At 37.1% G+C, this 20,730-nt stretch overlaps 1 protein-coding gene across 3 annotated transcripts in view; it reads right to left on the minus strand.

Annotated features, from left to right (window-relative positions):
• Positions 1-18,674: 18,674 nt before the first annotated feature.
• Positions 18,675-20,730, minus strand: part of LOC140518706 (serine protease inhibitor Kazal-type 1-like) — a 40,273-nt gene continuing 38,217 nt past the window's right edge. For all 3 annotated transcript variants that reach the window (XM_072631052.1, XM_072631053.1, XM_072631054.1), the window contains one exon: positions 18,675-18,846. In XM_072631052.1, the coding sequence (XP_072487153.1) occupies positions 18,740-18,846 (107 nt within the window). In that variant the 3' untranslated portion in view covers positions 18,675-18,739. The remainder of the gene's footprint in view (positions 18,847-20,730) is intronic.

Below are 20,730 nucleotides of genomic sequence, written 5' to 3' on the forward strand. Positions count from 1 at the left end.
CCAAATTGCTCTCCAGAATGGTTGGATGAGTTCACACCTCCAGCAACAATGAATTACTGTTCCAACTCTCTCATATCTTCTTCAACATTCATCATTATTCTGTTTTGTGATGTTAGTCAATCTCATAGGTGTGATGTGGTATCTCAGAGTTGTGTTGATTTGCATCTCTCTAATCAATAGTGATTTAGAGCATTTTTTTGTATGACTATGGATAGCTTTGAGTTCTTCCTCTGAAAACAGCCTGTTCATATCCTTTGATCATTTATCAATTGGGTAATGACTTGTACATTTGACTCAGTTCTCTATATATTTTAGAGATGAGGCCTTTCTCACAGACACTAGCGGTGAAAATTCTTTCCCAGTTTTCTGCTTCCCTCCTAATCTTGTTTGCACTGTATTTGATAGTGCAAAAGTTTTTCAATTTAATGCAATCAAAATTGTCCATTTTGCATTTCATAAAGCTTTCTATCTCTTGTTTAGTCAAAAATTCCTCCCATCTCAATAAATCTGATAAATACACTATTCCTTGCTCCACTAATTTGTTTATAGTATTGGTTTTTATAATCATATCATATAGCATTTGGACTTTATTCTTGTTTACAGTATCAGGCATTGGTCTGTGCCCAGTTTTTGCCACAATTTTATCCAGTTTTCCTACTAATTTTTGTCAAATAGTGAGTTCTTATCCCAGAAGCTGGGATCCATGGGTTTATCAAACAGTAGATTGCTACATTCATTGACTACCGTGTCTTGGGTATCTAACCTATTCCACTGGTATACCCTTCTGTTTCTTATCCAGTAGCAAATGGTTTTGATAATTGCTGCTTTATAACACAATTTGAGATCTGTTAGAGCTAGACCACCTTCCCTAGCAGCTCATACAAAACTCTGAAGCCTGAGAAAATACAGCCACCACCTCTGAAATCAGAGTCCTACCTTGACAAAGTGTTAGAAAGACAAGCATATGTCTGGGATCATGAGAAAATAGTGTAAATCAACCCAGACTATAGAATCTTACTTTTGTGACAAGGAAGTTCAAAACATACAGCCAGAAGAAAACAAAGTCAAAGGTCCTATATCCAAGGTCTCCAACAAAAATATGAATTGGGAGATGGAGAAGGTTGCTTCACTTCAGGTTGCTGAAAGAAAATAATCTGTGAAGGTATGAGAAAGGATCCCTGAATCTGCCATTGAAAATACCCCTCAGGGTTCTGTTTCTGGGAGCCAAGATGGTGGAGTGATCAGTAACTGTTATCTCCTTCCCCTTGTTGACCTTGACCAGCCCAGAGATTATCTCCCCCCAAAAAACCCTGGCACAGTGGGAGTAGTAGAAAGGTAAACCGACTCTCAGCATGAGGCTAGAAAGATCATTAAGGAGGGCTCCTCTTGCTGTGGCAAAAGGCAACAAGTGCAGGATCAGAGCTGTCCAAAACATTCTCATTTCAACAAACTGGGAGAAGAGCCTGAATACCACGGGAGTAAAGCCAGCAACTGACAACAGCAGGACTGCAGGCATGCCTCAGTACCCCAGTGGAATCAGGAAGACACTAGCAAAGAAAGCTGAGCTTGCCTATGCTCTAGTTCAGCAGAGGTACACTTAACAAACTACCTCCAGTGTAACTTTGGAGAAACCCAATAAGGCGTAACCAGCCTCTGCTTTCAAACACCTGCCAACTCAGCACCAGTTAAGCTAAAGCATTTAAATTCTAGCTGAAAGAACCAGAGGCCACAACACACAAAACTTCAATTTTAGGCATAAGAACTGTGGGACAGAGCTCCTTGTGCCACAGACACAACAATTCACCTTAAAAACCAAGAAAAGTATTATTATCATGAGTAAAAAGCAAAGCAGAACAGAAAAGACCATATAATCTTTCTATGGGGACAAGGACCAAAACACATATACCAAAGAGGTCAGCCCTGAGACTGTACTCCCATCTGGAATTTCAGAAGGGAATATGAACTAGTCAGAAGCACAAAGGGCATTCCTGGAAGAATTCTGGAAGGATTTTAAAACATGAATTAGAGAAATAGAAGAAAACCTGGCCAATGATTTTAAAAATATGGGAAAAAAATTCACTGACAAGAACAGCTTCCTAAAAAGGAAAATTGGTCAAATGGAAAAGGAAGTACAAAACCTAACTGGTGAAAATAACTCCTTAAAAGAAACAGTTGGACAGATGGAAAAGGAGATAGAAAAGTTAACTGAAGAAAACAATTTCACAAGAAATAGAATTGGGCAAGTTGAGGCCAATGAATCTATGAGACATCAAGAATCAGTCAAACAGAATCTAAAGAATGAAAAGATAGAAGAAAATGCAAAATATTTAATTGGAAAAACAACTGATCTCGAAAACAGATGCAGGAGAGAAAATCTAAGGATTATTGGCCTACAAGAAAGCCATGATAAATAAAAGAACCCGGACAATATCATCCAAGAAATCATTAAGAAAAATTGCCCAGAAGTCCTAGATCCAGACGGCAAAATAGTCATGAAAAAAATACACCGTTCAACTCCTGAAAGGGACCCCAAACTAAAAACACCAAGGAATATTGTTACCAAATTCCAGAACTATCAAGTGAAGGAGAAAATAGTTCAAGCAGCCAGAAAGAAACAATTCAAATATCGAGGAGCTACAGTCAGGATCAAACAGGATCTTGCAGCTTTCCATTAAAAGATCGAAGGAATTGGAATACAATATTTCATAAATCAAAGGAGCTAGGACTACAACCAAGGATTAATTACCCAGAAAAGTTGAGCATAATATTTCAGGCAAGGAGGTGGACACTGAGTGAAAAAAAGGATTTCCAGAACTTCCTGATGAAAAGGCCAGAACTCAACAGAAAATTTGATCTGCAAATACAGGTCTCAAAAGAGACATGAAAAAGTAAAAGGTGGGGCAGGGGGGAACTTGTTACACAATATGGGCAAACGGTTTACATGCCTATAGTGGAAGATGACTCTTAATAATCTTGAGAATTATATATTTATTATGAAATGTAAAATGGATACACATCTAAAGAGGAAGTGAGTATAAATTAAACAAGGTGATGATAATAAATGTGATTTAAGAGTGAGAAGGGATTGTAACAGGAGAAAAGGAGGAGGCAGGAAAAAAAATAAATTCCATCACAGAAAGAGACACAAAAGGTTATTAGAGTAGAGGGAAAGAGGGGAGGGAGATGAGTATTGCTTGAGAGGGTCTCTCATTTCATTGGATTCAAGAAGGGTATATTTATTAAAATTTGAAGGGAACATAGAGACCATCATGAACAACTCTCTCATTTACTGAAGAGAAAACCAAGGCACAGAAAGCTCAGGGGACTTGCCCAAAGTCACATAGAAAGCAAGGATCTGAGGCAGTATTTTAACTCAGGGCTTCCTGATTCTAATTTTAGCACTACAATCATTGATCCATCTCTGTCAGTCTGTGACATAGCTATTCAGGTCTTTTGTGTCCTGATATGGGACATGGTACATGTTCAAGGCAGGGCCTGACCCAAGGTATTCTGGCAGTAGAGTTTCGATATTGGAATGAAATGAGACACAGAGAGGTCATCTAAATCTTAACAAAAATAGATTTTCTTAACAATGGCACAAAAAGGAGGAGCAGAGCCAAAAATGAGGAATAAAAGCATAGATCTTCTCAGCTTCTCCCCCAAATCCCTTAAAATACCTATAAAATGACTCTAAAGAAATTCGAAAGCAGCATAAGCCATAATATGACAGAGTGAAACAGATTTCCAGTCAAAGACAGCCTGGAAGGTGCAAGAAGGGTCTATCACACCAGGCTTGGAGCAGAACACAGCCCAGCAAGGGCTGCACTGGAACAGACTGGACTGGAGCAGGATTCAGGGCACTGAATAACAGGCAGCTGCTGCAGTTACCAGATTTCTCAACATACAAATTCCAAAGACAGCTCCAAAGGTCAGTGAGAAAGCGCTTTCACCTGGATGAGAGAGGAATGTGGTCTGGCCTCAACCCCATCTCCAGTCCCATGGTGGTGGCTGCCACTGAGGAAGCAGCATCCACTTCTGGAACTCTCCATCTACAGACAAAGGGGGAATCAAACTGCTGATCTGGGTCTCAATTCTGAGTAACTGTCCTGGAATGAGGTGGAGCACGGGCATGACAGAGTTAGTGCTGGCTGTGGAGAAGGAATCCTACTTGCCATTCCAAGAATGCTTGTGATTTCTCATGGAATAGACATCAGGCCAGGAGAGGAATAAACACCTCTCCCTTGACTATATCGCTTTGGAGGAACTGAAAACTTACAGGTCCATAGAGATATCTTGGAGAACAGCTGTATAAAAACTTTGAAACCAGGGGTAGTATTCCTTCCATTTGACAAAAGACTCAAAAGTTAATTAATTGACTGAGATAATGCTGCAAAAGTGGAAAAATAAGACAAAGGAAGGTTACTTTCTTAGTGAAAATGTATTTTCTTCTATTCTTTTAGAAGAAGAAGACCAAAACATACAATCAGAGGAAGACCAAAGCATACAACTAGAAGAAGACAGAAAAGTCAAGGATCCTACATTCAAAGCCTCCCCAAAAAAATATGCAGTGGTCCCAGGCCATGGAAGAGCTCAAAAAGGATTTTGAAAATCAAGTAAGAGAAGTGGAGGAAAAATTGGGAAGAGAAATGACAGTGATACAAGAAAATCATGAAAAAAGAGTGAACAGCTTGCTAAAGGAAAGCCCCCAAAAGCTAAAGTAAACAACACCTTTAAAAACAGACTAACCCCAATGGCAAAAGAGACCCAAAAATCCAATGAGAAGGAAAATGCCTTGAAAAGTAAAAGTGGTCAAACAGAAAAGGAGTGCAAAAGCTCACTAAAGAAATAGTTCTTTAAAAATTAGAATGAAGAAAGTGGAGTCAAAATGGTGGAGTAGAAAGACCCACATACTCTAGCTTTTCCCCCACAGCCCATAAAATACCTATAAAGAAAGGCTCTCAAAAAATTCTAGAGCAGCAGAAGCCACAGAATGATGCAGTGGAGGAGATTTCCAACCCAGGGTGACCTGGTCTGTCACATGTGATGTGGAGCAGAACACAGCCCATCCTCCCGGTAGGAGCAGGGTAAAAGGAGGCCTCAGGAGTGGAATCCCCATCAGCAGCAGAGGAGGTTCATAGATCCCTCAACCCACAGGCCACAAAGGCAGCTTCAAAGGTCAGTTAGAGGGCATTTTCACCTATGACAAGGGAGAAGGGTCCTCCCCAATCCCAGCCCCAGGCAGCAGCACCAGCAGTATTAGAGGGGCAGTGGGATGCCATGGTGGTGGCTGCATTAGGAAGCAAGCATCCATTGTTCCATTGTTAGAACATGCAGCTTAAAACACCTGGGGAAATTGGGCAGCTGATCTGAATCTCAGCCACCAGCCCAGCCAGGGAATCAACTCCTCTTCCTTGCTTGTGCCACCTTGGAGGAACTGAGATCTTACAGGTTTCAAGAATATACTATACTCTTGACAAAGGACCCAAAAGTCAAGTAATTGGTTGGGAAAAGGCCCAAAAAAGGGGAAAAAATAAGAATATAGAAGGTTACTTTCATGTATTGTCCCCCATTCTTTCAGATGAGGAAGAACAATGTTTAACATCAGGAAAGATATAAAAATCAAGGCTTCTGCATGCAAAATCTCCAAAATAAATATGCAATGTTCTCAGGCCATGGAAGAGCTTAAAAAGGACTTTAGAAATCAAGCAAGAGAGGTGGAGGAAAACTGGGAAGAGAAATGAGAGCAATGCAAGAATATCAAGAAAAGTTAGTCAACAACTTGCGAAAGGAGAACCAAAAAAATGCTGAAAAATAGGCTAACTCAACTGGCAAAGTGGTCCAAAAAGCCAACGTGGAGAAGAATGCTTTAAAAAGTAGATTTAGTCAAATGGAAAACTGGTTTCTTCACTGAAAAAAACAGTTCTTTCAAAATTAGAATGGAACAGATGGAAGCTAATAACTTTATGAGAAACCAAGGAATTACAAAGCTAAAACAAAAGAATGAAAAAATGGAACATAATGTGAAATACCTCTTTGAAAAAACAACTGACCTGGAAAATAGGTCCAGGAGAGACAATTTAAAACCTATGGGCCTACCTGAAAGCCAAGAGCAAAAAAAGAGCCTCCATATCATCTTTCATGAAATTATGAAAGAAAACTGCCCTGGTACTCTAGAACCAGAAGGCAAAATGTACATTGAAAGAATCGATGGATCGCCTCTGGAAAGATCCAAAAATAGAAATTCCTAGGAATATTGTAGTCAAATTCCAGAGTTCCAAGGTCAAGGAGAAAATATTGCAAGCCATTAGAAAGAAACAATTCGAGTAAGGTGGACATACACTCAGGATAACACAAGATCTGGCAGTTTCTACACTAAGGGATCAAAGGGCTTGGAATACGATATTCCAGAAGCCAAAGGAGCTAGGATTAGAACCATGAATCACTTTACCAGCAAAACTGAGTATAATGCTTCAGGGGAACAAATGGTCATTCAATGAAATAGAAGACTTTCAAGCATTCTTGATGAAAAGACCAGAGCTGAAAAGAAAATTTGACTTTCAAACACAAGAATCAAGAGAAGCATGAGAAGGTAAAGAGGAAAGAGAAATCACAAGGGACTTACTAAGTTGAATTGCTTACATTCTTACATGGAAAGATAACATTTGTAACTCTTGAAACTTTTCTCAGTATCTGGGTAGTTGCAGGGATTACACACACACACACACACACACACACACACAGACACACACATGCACACATATAAAATAGAGACAGAGAGGCAGAGAGAAAGAGAGACAGAGAGCACAGGGTGAGTTGAGTAGGAAGGGACCATGTTTCAAAAAGGGTCTTAGGCATCAACTTCTGAGAAATTATCAAGAAAACTGCCCTGATATTCTAAAATAAGAAGGCATAATAGAAACGGAAAGAATTCAATGGGGATCTTCTGAAAGACACCCCCAAAGGATAACTCCTAGGAATATTGTAGTCAACTTCTAGAATTCCTAGATCAAGGAGAAAATATTACAAGCAGTCAGAAAGTAACCATTCAAATATTGTGGAAATACAATCAGGATAACACAGGATTTAGCAGTTTCTATACTAAGGGATCAATTAACTTGGAATATGATATTCCAGAGGTGAAAGGATCTAGTATTAAAACCAAGAATCAACTACCCAGCAAAACTGAGTATAATGCTTCAGGGGAAAAAATGGAATTTCAATGAAGTAAAGGCCTTCCAAGCATTCTTTTTGAGAGCACCAGAGCTGAATAGAAAATTTGACTTTCAAATACAAGAATAAAGAGAAACATGAAAATTTAAACAGGAAAGAGAAGGGATAAAACAGCTCACTGAACTCTAACTCTTTACATTCCTACATGGAAGGATGATATTTGTAACTCGAGATTTTTTTCAGTATTAGGGTAGTTAGACAACCTGTATCCATATCTACATCTATATCTATATGTATCTATGTATCTATCTATCATGTGTGTGTACGGTTATGTACATATTTATTATATATGTGTATGTATCCGTGTAGCTATGTATATATGGGTGTATATTGGCATGTATGTGTGTACATATGTCTACATATTCACACGAACACTTACATATAGACAGAGAGCACAGGGTGAGCTGAACATGAAGGGAGAATATCTGAAAAATGAAATTTATTGTTGAGTCAAATATACTAGGAGTAAGAGAAAGATATAGCAGAATATAGCAAATCATCTCATATAAAAGAGGCAAGAAAGTGCTTTTGCAATGGAGGGGAATAGGGGGAGATGGAAGGGAGAAAATGAACCTTCCTCTCATGGGATCTGGCTTAAGGATGGAATAACACACATGCAATTGGGTATAGAAATCTTCTTTACACCGCAACAAGTCAGGAAGAGGGGGCAGGAGAGGAAAAATAATAGAAGAGATAGCAAATTGGGGAAAGGGAAAATCAAAAGCAACCTCTATTGTTGGGGGACAAGTAAAGGGAGAAAATGGAATAAATGGAGGACAGGACAGGACAAAGGAAATGTGGTTAGTCTTTTACATTATAACTATTGTGGAAGTCCACATGTATGACCTTTATTGAATTGTTTGCTTTCTCAATGAAAGTGGTTGGGAGGAGGGAGGAAGGAAAGGAGAGAATGTGAAACTCAAAGCTTTAAAAGTGAATGTTAAAAATTGTTTTTGTATGCAACTGGGAAATAAGATGCACAGGCAATGGGGTATAGAAATCTATTTGGCCCTAGAGGAAAATAGAAAGTAGGAGATAGAAGAAGGGGGAGGTGATATAAGGAAGATAGATGGACAAAAAGGCAGGATGGGGTGCATGCTGTACTGAGGGATGGGGAGAGATGGGGAGAAAATGTGGAATTCAAATTTTTACGAAAGTGAATGTGGAAAACTGAAAAGTAAATGAACTATACATTTTAAAAATAGGACGGAAAGGCTATTCAGCAAAGATACAGTATTGATTCAGTTGGGCACAATTTCCCTGCCTCTGCCTTTGTCATCACTCCAAATCAGAAGAATGTGTTAGTTTTGAGGAGGGAGTTGTGGCCTAGATTTTGTACTTAGGAGACCGGGGAGTATGTCATGGGTCTGAAAATTAGTCCCTGAATCAATTAAGTCTTGAAGATGGTTTCAATACCTTTTAAGAAAAAAATCATGCTAACTTACATAGGGTTGATATTGTTATGAAACTTTGGCACATACGAAGTCTATCCAAGACTGTTTGGCAGGAGGGGATGTATTCAGACTTTACCAAGGATCAGACAACTTTGGGACTGCAAAACTCTGAGAATTTGCATGCCCCAGTCTGAGCTATCCCTGCATTACTGGAAGAGTGTAATATTCAGTACCTCAAAGAAAGTAGTATAAGGACTGGACCAGAATTTCCCTCCAAAAGTGCCATAGGTCCAGCCCTAACATCAATTCTGAAGTGAGAAAATAGTTGGAAAATTACCTAAAAATAAAAGAATCCCATTATAAAATGTTGTTATGATGGCAGGCATAGTCAAGACACAAACGCAAAAGAAAAGAATGATTTTAAATGTGTACAAGCAAAGCCTCAAAGAAAAACACTGTTTGGACAGCAATTCAATTGGAATTTCTGGAATGGGTGAAACAAGAACTTTTAAGGGTTTAAAATGTTTTAATAGATTAAATAGATGCTAGAAGAAAAAAATGAAAAAGAAAGAAATATAGAAGAAAGAAGTGGAAAGGTGATTGCAAGAGGTACAAAATCTTGCCCAAAGAAGAAACTCCTAAAAAATTAGGTTGGATCAAATAGAAGCCAATGACTAGATCAGACAGCAAGACATTGACAAAAAGTCAAAAGTCTGGAAAAATGGAAAGAAAGGGACAGTATCTCACAGCAAAAACAACTGCCTTAGAAAACAGATTAAGAAGAGATAACTTAAAAATTAGTGGAGTCCCTCAAAGGTATAACAACAACCACAAAAAAAGTCTAGTCATCATATTTCAAGACTTCTTAGAAGAAAGCTGCTTATATCTCTCAAGAACAGCGGACAGAGTGAAAATAGAAAAAAATTATTGGTCTCCTGAAAGAAACCCCCCAAATGAAAACTCTCAAGAATATTATAGCCAAAATTCAGAGCTTCTAGTTCAGCAACAATATTCTGGAGCCAACAGAAAGAAAGAACTCAAGTATCAAGGAGTAAGAATCAGAATCACACATGACAACTACCACCATGAAGAAGTAGAGAACTGAGAGTACTATATTAGAGAATGTAAAAGATATTAACTCATAGTCAAAAATAACTTATGCAACAAAACTGAGTATAATCCTCCAGAGGAAAAAGAAATGGGTCTTTAATGAAATAGAAGACTGCCAAACATTGCGTGGTGAAAAGATCAGAACTATGTAGAAGCTTCAAAGTTCCAACATATAAGTTAACAGAAACGTAGAAAAAGGTAAACACATCTGAATATAAATATGATAAAGGAATAAACAAGTACAAACTGGTTACACTCTAATACAGGAAGATGATCTATATGTCTCCTCTGAACCCTATCATCGACATGAGTCATTGAAGGAATCTAATTAGACAGAAGGACTGGGAGTGACTTTGTTAGGACTTGATAATCTGAGAAAAAGGTTATAGAGGAGGAATGGAATACAGTGGGTGGGGAAAGAAAAGGTTTAGGGAAAATGATTTTACTTGATCAGGTCCTGTAAGGAGAAATCTACACAAACAAATTGGGGATGGGGGGAACAGCTAATGCTTGCAAGTCACATTTATCTGGACTTGTCAAAGCAGAGAATATACACAAACACATAAACGTACTTAAAAGAAATACTTTTCACAAGGACCTAGATCTATAAAAATATTTATTGCAGCTCCTTTCTGGTGCCAAAGAATTAGAAATTGAGGGGATGCTCATCACTTGGGCAATGGCGGAACAAAGTGTAATATGCGATTATGATAGAATGCTATTGTAGCATAAGCAATGATGAGCAGGATGCTCTCAGAAAAACCTGAAAAGATTTACATGACCTAATGGAAAGGGAAATGTACTGTGTACAGAGTAACAAGAATATTGTAAGATGATCAACTATGAATGCCAATTATTCTCAGCATCACAACAATCTGAGACAACTCTGAAAGACTTATGATGAAAAAGGCTATCCATGTCCAGAGAAAGAAGTGATGGAGTCTGAATACAAACCAAGTCAAACTTTTAAATTTTATATTTCTTGAGCTTTTTAATTTTGGTCTATGATTTCTTTCAAAACATGAATATTGTAAAACATGGAAATACGCTTTGCTTGGTTATACAAGTATGACTTAAGGACATATGGAAATATGTTTTCCTTGACTACATGTGTGCAACCCATATCGAATTGCTTGCCTTCACAATGGGGAAGGAAGGGAGTAAGAGAGAGAACCTGGAACCTAAACTTTTAAAAACAAAGGTTAAAATTTGTTTTTACATGTAACTGGGAAAAATAAGACAATAAATTTAAATAAAAGAAATCCTTTTCATTCAACAGGGAAATAAAAGGGAAAATTGAGAAAGGGGAAGGGGAATTAGAGGGAGGGTAGATAAAATAAGGGATTTATCTAAGTAAAACAAACTCTAAGGATGAACATAAATACCTTTGTCTCTTTTTGAGATAGCAAAGAATGAGAATCTCAGGGGTGCCCATAGATGGCAGAACAAGTTATAGTATATGAATGTGATGGAATATTATTGGGCTATAAGAACTGAGGGTTCAACAGCCTCTGAGCCTGCCTATGCTGTAGTGCAATCTAAGGGAGGAGCAGACTTCCTATAGACCGACCATTCCTTTACCCACATCTCACTCCAAGAACTTTAGTGTAAACCTTGGGAAACTCAGAAAGACTTCCCCTGGCCTTGGTCTTGGCACACACCAGCCAGCTCAGCACCAGGTAAGCTGAAGCATTATATAACTTCTAACTGAAAGAAGCAGAGATCACAACAACAAAGTCAGAAACCAGACCCCAAACTCAGCATAAGAAATGTGCAATAGATACCCCTATACTCTAGAAATAGAGATCCACTTTAAAAGCCAGGAAAATGTCAATCACCACGAGCAAGAAGAAAATAGCAGAAAGAAAGACCATAGTTTCTTATTATGAATACTGGGAAGATCAAATTACAAATTCAGAACATAACAGCACTGACAATATATCTGCATCTGAACCCTCAAAAGGAAATGTGAACTTGTCTCAAACCCAAAAAGCATTCTCGTAAGAGCTCAAGGATGATTTTGAAAGCCAAATTAGAGAGGTAGAAGAAAAATTGTCCAATGATTTAAGAAAATACAGTTGACAAAATGAAAAAAAGTATTTATTGAAGAGAACAGATCATTAAAAAAATAAAATTGGTCAAATAGATAAGGGGGTGCAAAACTTAACTGGGAAAATTGAACAAATGGAAAAGGAAGTATGAAAGCTAACTGAATAAAACAATTAGTTAAAAACTGCAATTGGTCAAGTAGAAGCTATTGACTCTATGAGGCACCAAGAATCAGTCAAACAAAATCTAAAGAATGAATAAAAGAAGAAAATGAAAATATCTCATTGGAAAAATCACTGACCTGGAAAGTGGAAACAGGAGAGAAATTCTAAGAATTATTGACCTACTGGAAAGTCTTGATGAGTAAAAGAGCCTGGACAATATCTTCCAAGAAATGAAGGAGGATTTTGAAAGCCAAATTAGAGAGGTAGAAGAAAAATTGTCCAATGATTTAAAAAAAAAATACAATTGACAAAATGAAATAAAAGTATTTATTGAAGAGAACAGCTCCTTAAAAAAATAAAATTGGCCAAATCGATAAGGGGGTACAAAACTTAACTGGGTTAAGCCCTGAGTTCCTAGATACAGATGGTAAAACAGTCGTTGAAACCATCCACCTATCACCTCTTGAAATAGGTCCCAAATTGAAAATGCCAGAGGATATAGTTGCCAGATTACAGAACTATCAGATCAAGAAGAAAATACTCCAAACAGGAACAAAACAATACAAATACTGTTGAACCACAGTTAGGATTACACAGGACCTTGAAGCTCTTACATTAAAAGACCACAGGGATTTGAATATGATTTTCCATAAGGCAAAAGCATTTGGACTACAACCAAGGAACAATTATCTAGAAAAACTGAGTATAAGGTTTAAGACAAGGAGATGCATATTCAGTGAAATAAGGGATTTCCAGACCTTTCTGATGAGAAGACCAGAGTTCAATAGAAAATTTGGTCTTCAACTTAAGAGAGGAATAAAAAAGGTAAACAGGAAAAAATATTGTTATTCAATATGGGCAAAATGTTGACATCCCTATATATGATGATGATATTTGTTAATCTTGAGAATTTTACATTTATTATGACATTTAAAAGCAATATACATAGATAGTGGGAGAGAGTATAAACTAACAAATGTGAAGATAAGAAATTTAAATTGAAGATGTGAAGGAATTTTAATGGGAAAAGAGGAAAGAAGCAAGAAAAGAGTAAATTGCATCACATGAAGACACACAAAACCATATTATAGTAGACTGAAAGAATGGAGGGAGATGAATATTGTGTGAGCTTTACTTTCCCTGTATTTGGTTCAAGGAGGGAAAAATATAATCAGCTAAATATAGAAATTGAACTTCCTCTACAGGCGTTAGGCAGGGGAAGGGGAATGAAAAGGGAGGAAGTGGTTACAAGGGAGAAAATAAGTAGTAAGGACAAAGGGGGAGGCCTGATAGAAGGGAGGCAAGACTGAGGGAGGTAGTGGTCAAAAGTAAAAGTCTTGTGGAGGGGAAGGGAGAAGGGAGAAAAAAAAAGCTTAAACAGGAGAGGAAATAGGATGGTGAGAATGATACAGACAGTAATCATAACTCTGAATGTGAATGGGATGAACTCTCCCATAAAATGAAGGCAGATAGCAGACTGGATTAAAAATCATAATCCTGCAATATGCTGTTTATAAGAAACACATGTGAAACAGGGGGATACACACAGGGTAATGGTAAAAGGCTGCAGTAGAATACATTACACTTCAGCTGATACAAAAAAAAAAAGTAGAAATCTTAATCTTAGACAAAGCAAAAGCAAAAAAGTAGATCTAATTAAAAGACAAGGAACAAAACTATGTTCTGCTAAAAGTCACCATGCAAAATGAAAAAAATAATATTGTTACTAACCACGTATGCAGCAAGTGATATAGCATCCACATTCTTAGAGGAGAAGTTAAGAGAGTTAGAGGAAGAAATAGATAGCAAAACTTTCCCCTCTCTGAACTGATAAATTTTAACTTAAAAATAAGCAAAAATTAAGTTAAGAAGGTTAGTGGAATTCTGGAAAAGGCAGACCTCTGGAGAAAACTGAATAGAGATAGAAAGGAATGTACATTTTTCTCAGCAGTATCTGGTGCATACACAAAAGTTGACTGTGCATTAGGGCATAAAAACCTCACAATCCAGTCCAGAAAGGAAGAGATAACTAAGGCATTCTTTTGATATCATGATGAAATAAAAATTATCTATAATGAAGGACCAAGGAAAGACAGACTAAAATTTATTTAGAAACTAAATAATCTAATCCTCTAAAATGAGTGGGTGAAACAACAAATCATAAAAAAAAAATCAAGAACTTCATTTAAGTGAATGAAAATAATGAGACAACATGTCAAATATTTTAGGATGCAACAAAAGCAGTTCTTAGGGGAAGTTATGTATCTCTGAATGCATACATGAATAAAATAGAGAAAGAAGAGTTCAATGAATTGGGCATAAAATTGAAAAAGGTATAAACAGAACAAATTGAAAATGCTCAATTTGGCACCAAATTAGAAATACTGAAAACCAAAGGAGAAATTAATAAAATCTAAATTAAGAATACTATTCAACTGACAAGTAAAACTAAGAGCTGATTTAAAAAAAAAACCTATATAATTCATAAAGTTTTGGTGAATTTCATTTAAAAAAAGAAAGAAAAAAACCAAATTACTAGTTTCAAAAATGGAAAAGGTGAACTCACCTCCAATGAAGAGGAAATTAAAACAACAGTTAAAAATTGCTTTGCTGAGCTGAATGACCATAAATTTGACCATCTTAGTGAAGTGACTGAATATATGCAAAAAGATAAAATATTCAGATTAACAGAAGAAGTAAAATACTTAAATAACCCTGTCTCAGAAAAAGAAATTGAACAGTTATCATTCAACTCCTTAGGAAAAATCTTCAGGGCTCAATGGATTTGCAAGCAAATACTATGAAACTTTTAAAGAACAGTTAATTCTAATACTATGTAGACTGTTTGGGAAAATTTGTGGAATCCTACCAAATTCTTTTTATGATACAAATATGGCCCCAATACCTAAACTGGGAAGAGTCAAAACAGAGAAAGACAATTATAGAACAATTTCCCTAATGAATATAGGTGCAAAAATTTAAAAAAAAGATAATGAAAAGACTGTGGCAACTTATCAAGAGAATAATATACTTTGATCAGGGAGGCTTCATACCAAGAATGCAGGGCTATGTCAATATTAGGAAAACTATCAGCATAAATGATCATATCAACAACAAAACTAACAGAAACTACATGATTAACTCAATAGAGCAGAAAAAGCTTTTTTTTTTTTTTTTTTACAAAATATAGCTTCCTTTCCTATTGAAAACATTGGAGAATATAGGAACAAATGGAGCCTTCCTAAAAATAATAAGTGGTATCTATCTAAAGTCATCAACAGGCATTATATGTAATGGGCAGAAGCTTGATACATTTCCAATATGATTAGGGGTGAAATAAGGATGTCCATTATCGCCACTGCTACTCAATATAGTACTAGAAATGTTAGCTTTAGCAATAAGGGAAGAAAAAGAAATGGAAGGAATTTGAATAGACAAAGAAGAAAGTAAGCTATGACTCTTTGCAGATGATATGATGATATACTTAGAGAATCCTAGACAGTCAAGTAAAAAACTACATGAAACAATAAACAACTTTGTCAAAGTTGCAGGATACAAAATAAATGCACATAAATCATCTGCATTTCTATATCTTACCTACAAAGCACAGCAAGAGATAGAAAGAGAAATACTATTTCAGTTTACTGTAGACACTATAAAATATTTGGGAGTCTATCTGCCAAAGCAAACCCAGGGAGTATATGAACACAATTAGAAAATACTTTTTGCACAAATAAACCAGTTCTGAATAATAGGAAAAACATCAGTTGCTCAGGGAGGCCAAGCTAATATAATAAAAATGGCAATTCTACCAAAATTAATTTACTTCTTCATTCCATACCAATCAAGGTACCAAAAATTTATTTTATAGGGCCAGAAAAAATAATGTAAAAATTCACTTTGAAGAACAAAAGGTCCTGAAGGGACTTAAAAGTCTGATAGGATAAACAAATTAGGGGAGCAAGGAATTGTTTATCAGATTTAGGGAGAATGGAGGAATTTATGACCAAACAAGAAAGAGAAAATTATGAAATGCAAAGTGGATAATTTTGATTACCTTAAATTGAAAAGCTTCTGCACAAAGAAAGCCAATGCAAACAAGATTAGGAGGGAAACAGAAAACTGGGAAAGAAACTGAACAACTAGTGTTTGTGACAAAGGTCTCATTTCTAAAATATATAGAGAACTGAGTCAAATTTACAAGAATACAAGTCATTCCCCATTTGATAAATGTTCAAAGGATATGAACAGGTAGTTTTCAGAAGAAGAAATTAAAGCTGTCTCTAGTCATGAAACGATGCTCTAAATTACCATTGTCTAGAGAGATGCAAATCAAAACAACTTTGAAGTACCATATCACACCTATCAGATTGACTAACATGACAAAACAGGAAAGTGATACTTGTTGGAGAAGATGTGGGAGAGATGGAATACTAATTCATTGTTGGTGGAGCTGTGAGCTGATCCAACCATTCTGGAGTGCAATTTGGAGCTACATCCAAGGGCTATAAAAATGTGCATACCCTTTGATCCAGCAATAGCGCTTCTAGGACTGCATCCAAACGAGATCATAAAAATGGGTAAAGGATCCACATGTACAAAAGTATACATAGCAGCTCTTTTTGTGATGGCCCAAACCTGGAAATCGAGGGGAATCCTATCAACTGGGGACTCCCATCAATTGGAGAATAGCTGAGCAATTTTCAGAAATCTTTGTAGTTGTTGATTCATTTTAGTCGTGTTGGACTAGTTGTAAGAGCATTTGGACTTTTCTTGGCAAAAATGCTAAAGTGGTTTTCCATTTTCGTTTCCAGCTCTTTTTAAAAATGAGCTAACTGAGGCAAACAGGGTTAGGAGATTTGCCCAGGGTCACACAACTATTTCATATCTGAGAGAAGATTTGAACTCTGAGTTCTTTGACTTCTGTCCTCTGTAAAACTAAAATATGTCAGATTATATCCATATTTTCCTTTAGTCACAATCTCTGATGGAGTGGTGAATTACTCCAGTCTTTCCTCCTTCACAAACTAGTGTCACCATGTTTCAGCATCAAATCTAGAATGGGTGTTCCTTTCATCTCTTCTTCCCCTGAGCCTATCTATTCACATTTACTCCTTCTCCCCAGGGGAAAATGAGGAGAACAGGTCACTAGAGTCATGAGAGACTCTTTATGGATAAGACGTTAGCAGTAAGCCCTGAAGAAATTAGATCTATATCTATGTGTTGTTTTGCCACTAATTTCTGATTGTGATTGTTAAGAATTATAGTGATAGTTTTTGCATATTAGTAGGTTTGTAAATCTCCTCTGAATATTTCATTTGGTGGCAAATGTTCCTTGGCAGAGGGCAGTGGGCATTTATGGTCACTTAGCTCACAGTAGTGACTGAGCTGGACAGCTCCTGGTTGAACTTCATGTCTCTTACTCCTAAAGAGCAGAAGGAGGAGACAGGTCTGTAACTGGGAAGTTTCATGACACTGGCACATGTCCTTCACTACAGTCCTGCTTTTTCTTCTTAATTAACTTCAGTGAAGCAAGATCCCATTAGCATGAGCTGTCTTTTTCTCTGCCTTGAACTTAGAAATGAGATTTGAGGAGAGTGAAATGATCACTAAAGGCAAGTCAAGAATGTGCTAGCTGGTCTGTGGGCTTGAGTTGTTGTTGGGGGCTCTCAGAGAATCCAATGAAATCATCATTTGGCACTGTAGTGTGTATGTCCATACAATATTTGCTTTTTGTTTCCTGAACTCTTTATCTATCATTGTTTTCTCCTTTATTCATCCATGACAATATTTTATCTTTTTTCTTTCTTTCACTATTCCCCACGAGAAGGCTCTCCATCATGTTTTCTCACTTCTGTTCCTGGATTTCTTTTAAAGATTACTTCTTTTTAATATGAAATTCAACTTTCATGGGAATCAGGGAGGTAAAAGTCACCCATTTCCTTTAATCATAGTGTCCTTATTGAGAGGGTGGTATAATGGAAAAATTGATGATTTTGGAGATAGACAATCAAAGTTTGAATCACATTTCTGTGTACTAGTTGTGTGATCTTGGACAAATTACTGTACATCTCTGATCTTTCATTTGTCAAAAGCCCAGTTAATGTTAAATGACAGGATTTGAATAAATGGTCTATAAGGTTCCTTCCAATTCTAGGCTACTTGAATTCTGTAATCTCCCCATCCTATAGGCTGTGGCTTCTAAACGCAATGAAATGCAAGGGAAATAGTATTGGATTGGCCATCAGAAAAGCTGGATTCTAATCCTGATTCTGTCATTAACTGCTATATGATTCCAGCAAGTTTCTTCACCTTTCTGACCTCAGAATTTTAACATAAAATGATGATGGCAATATTTATATTATATGAAATGTTTCAATGAGCACTGAATGGTACAAAGTGCTATAAGTATCTTTTTTAAGATAGAACTCTATAGAAATGTAAGCAGTTATGCTGATCCTGACCCCTCCTCCAGATCTTATAAATTTTTATTTTTTCCTTCTTTAGATCAGAGCTCTTATTTTATCACTATATGGAAATTCTGGTGATTAGCTCTTTTTACCAATGCAAGTAAGCACTCTCTGCATCTTATAATTTTGGAGAGTTGACTGGGAGACTGAGTGGTGATGCATCACACAGGTATTAAGGTCAGGAGCAGGACATGAAGCCACACAGGCAATAGAAGGTCAGCAGCAAGATTTGAAATGATCTATCCATAATGCCACACTTTCTTTCTCCAACATTTTTTAATGAGAATTCACATAAATGTCAAGACTCAATCTTATACATTTATTAAAGAATCAGTTTGGCCAGTTGTGAAATACTCCCATTGGGACCCAGGATAGTTTGTTGCTTAGCACCTCCCCTTTTTTTTGATTCGGACAGGAACTGCTCTTTTCCTGTAGAAGAAATGAAAAGTTAGATCACTTTGAGTCACCACTATTACAAAAACTGAGACTTTGAATCTGGAAAGAAAATTCTGCCCAATAAGTCATTATTAGAACAAGGACAAGATAGAACATTAGAGTAGGAAGGAACCTTAAAATAAAGAATATAAAGTTGAAAGGAATTTTAGTACAAAGAGCATCAGAATGTCAACTGTTTTATGAATGGCCAGATTTTTTATCAGAAACTTCTTGACTTGAACCAAATCAGCTTTTTGGAAACTTCTGCTCGTTGTTTCCTATTTCTGATTTTTTGGGCTAAGGAGAACAAAGTGCCTTTGTACTACCTCAACAATCCTTTCCATAATGAAAGGCAGTGATTAATATCCCCTCTCCTATGCTCATCTTTCCACCCCATTTTGTTTTCTGTTCCCTGAGTTAAACATATGCAGAGCTTGCCAACTTTATCTTAATGGCAGGTCTTTATCCTTTGTGCTAGGAAGTTAATAAATAGAGGTGGAGAGTCTAGGGTCTGGAAGATCTGAGTTTGCATCCAACCTCACTTACTAGCTGTGTGACACTTCACAAGTTATTTAGTCTCTTTTTGACTCAGTTTCCTCACTGTCAAAATGAATAAAAAGAGCTCCTTTCCCCCAAGATTGTTGTGAGGATCAAATGAGAATAATTAGAGAGTGCTTAGGGTATTTTCTCATATATTGTAGGTACTATATAAATTTTAATTATTCGTATTTTTAAGTACATCAGATTCTCTCATTCCTTCCTGTCCTCTCTTTTTCCAGGACTCCAAGTTCTGAAAAGAATTAAATGTACTTCTATGCTTAAATACTGCTCCTCTTCAGTTTAATCACCTTAATTATTGCTTCTGTTTTGTGTACTATTTCCTTTAAAACAAAAAGACAAATGTTACATTTAAAAGTTGCTTGGAGGAGGATGTACTCAAGATGGCAGAGTAGGAAGATGGACCTGTAGAAGCTCCCTCCCCCCCGCCCCATAGCCCATGAAATACCCGTATAAAATGACTCTAAACAAATTCTAGACCATCAGAAGCCACAAAACGACAGAGGGAAAGAGATTTCCAGACCAAGACAGCCTGGAAGACTGACAGGAAAGGTCTATCGAACCAGGTGTGGAGCAGAGCACAACCCAGTGAGGTCCACGTGGCATTGCCAAGACAGGATCCAGAAGAGGCTTCAGAGAGCCACCAGCAGCAGTAGGTCCCAGATTGTTCAACCCACAAATGCCAAACACAGCTTCAAAGGTCAATGAGAAAGCTGTTTCACCTAGGAGAAGGGAACACAATCTGATTGCCAGCAGCAGCCACTGCAGAGGCAGTATCCATTTTTGAAGACCTCTGCCTAAAGCTCCTGGGGGAATTGACCAGCTGGTCTGAATCTCAGCCCTGAGCACAGCCCTGGGACAATGAGGAGTGCTGGTGTGGTGAATCTGGGGGTGGTTGTGGAGAGGGAATTTTATTCACAGATTCTGGGTAGAAAAGTTTAATGTTGATCCCAGACCAGTGCACAGGACAGGAGAGGAATAAATTCTTCTCCCTTGATTGTGCCACCATGGAAGAACTGAGAACTTACAGATCCCCAGAGTATACCGTCCTCTTGACAAAGGAGTCAAAAGTCAAGTAACTAGCTGGGAAAGTACCCCCAAAAGGGGAAAAACATAAGACTACAGAAGGTTACTTTCTTGATGAACAGATATTTTCTTCTATTCTTTTGGATGAGAAAGAACAATGCACACAATCAGAGTAAGTCAAGAAGTCTGCATCCAGAACCTTCAAAATAAATACGCAGTGGTCTCAGGCCATGGAAGGGCTCAAAAAGGATTTTGAAAATCAAGTAATAGAGATGGAGGAAAAATTGGGAAGAG

The sequence above is a fragment of the Notamacropus eugenii genome, chromosome 1, assembly GCF_028372415.1.
Source record: "Notamacropus eugenii isolate mMacEug1 chromosome 1, mMacEug1.pri_v2, whole genome shotgun sequence".
Lineage (NCBI taxonomy): Eukaryota > Metazoa > Chordata > Mammalia > Diprotodontia > Macropodidae > Notamacropus > Notamacropus eugenii.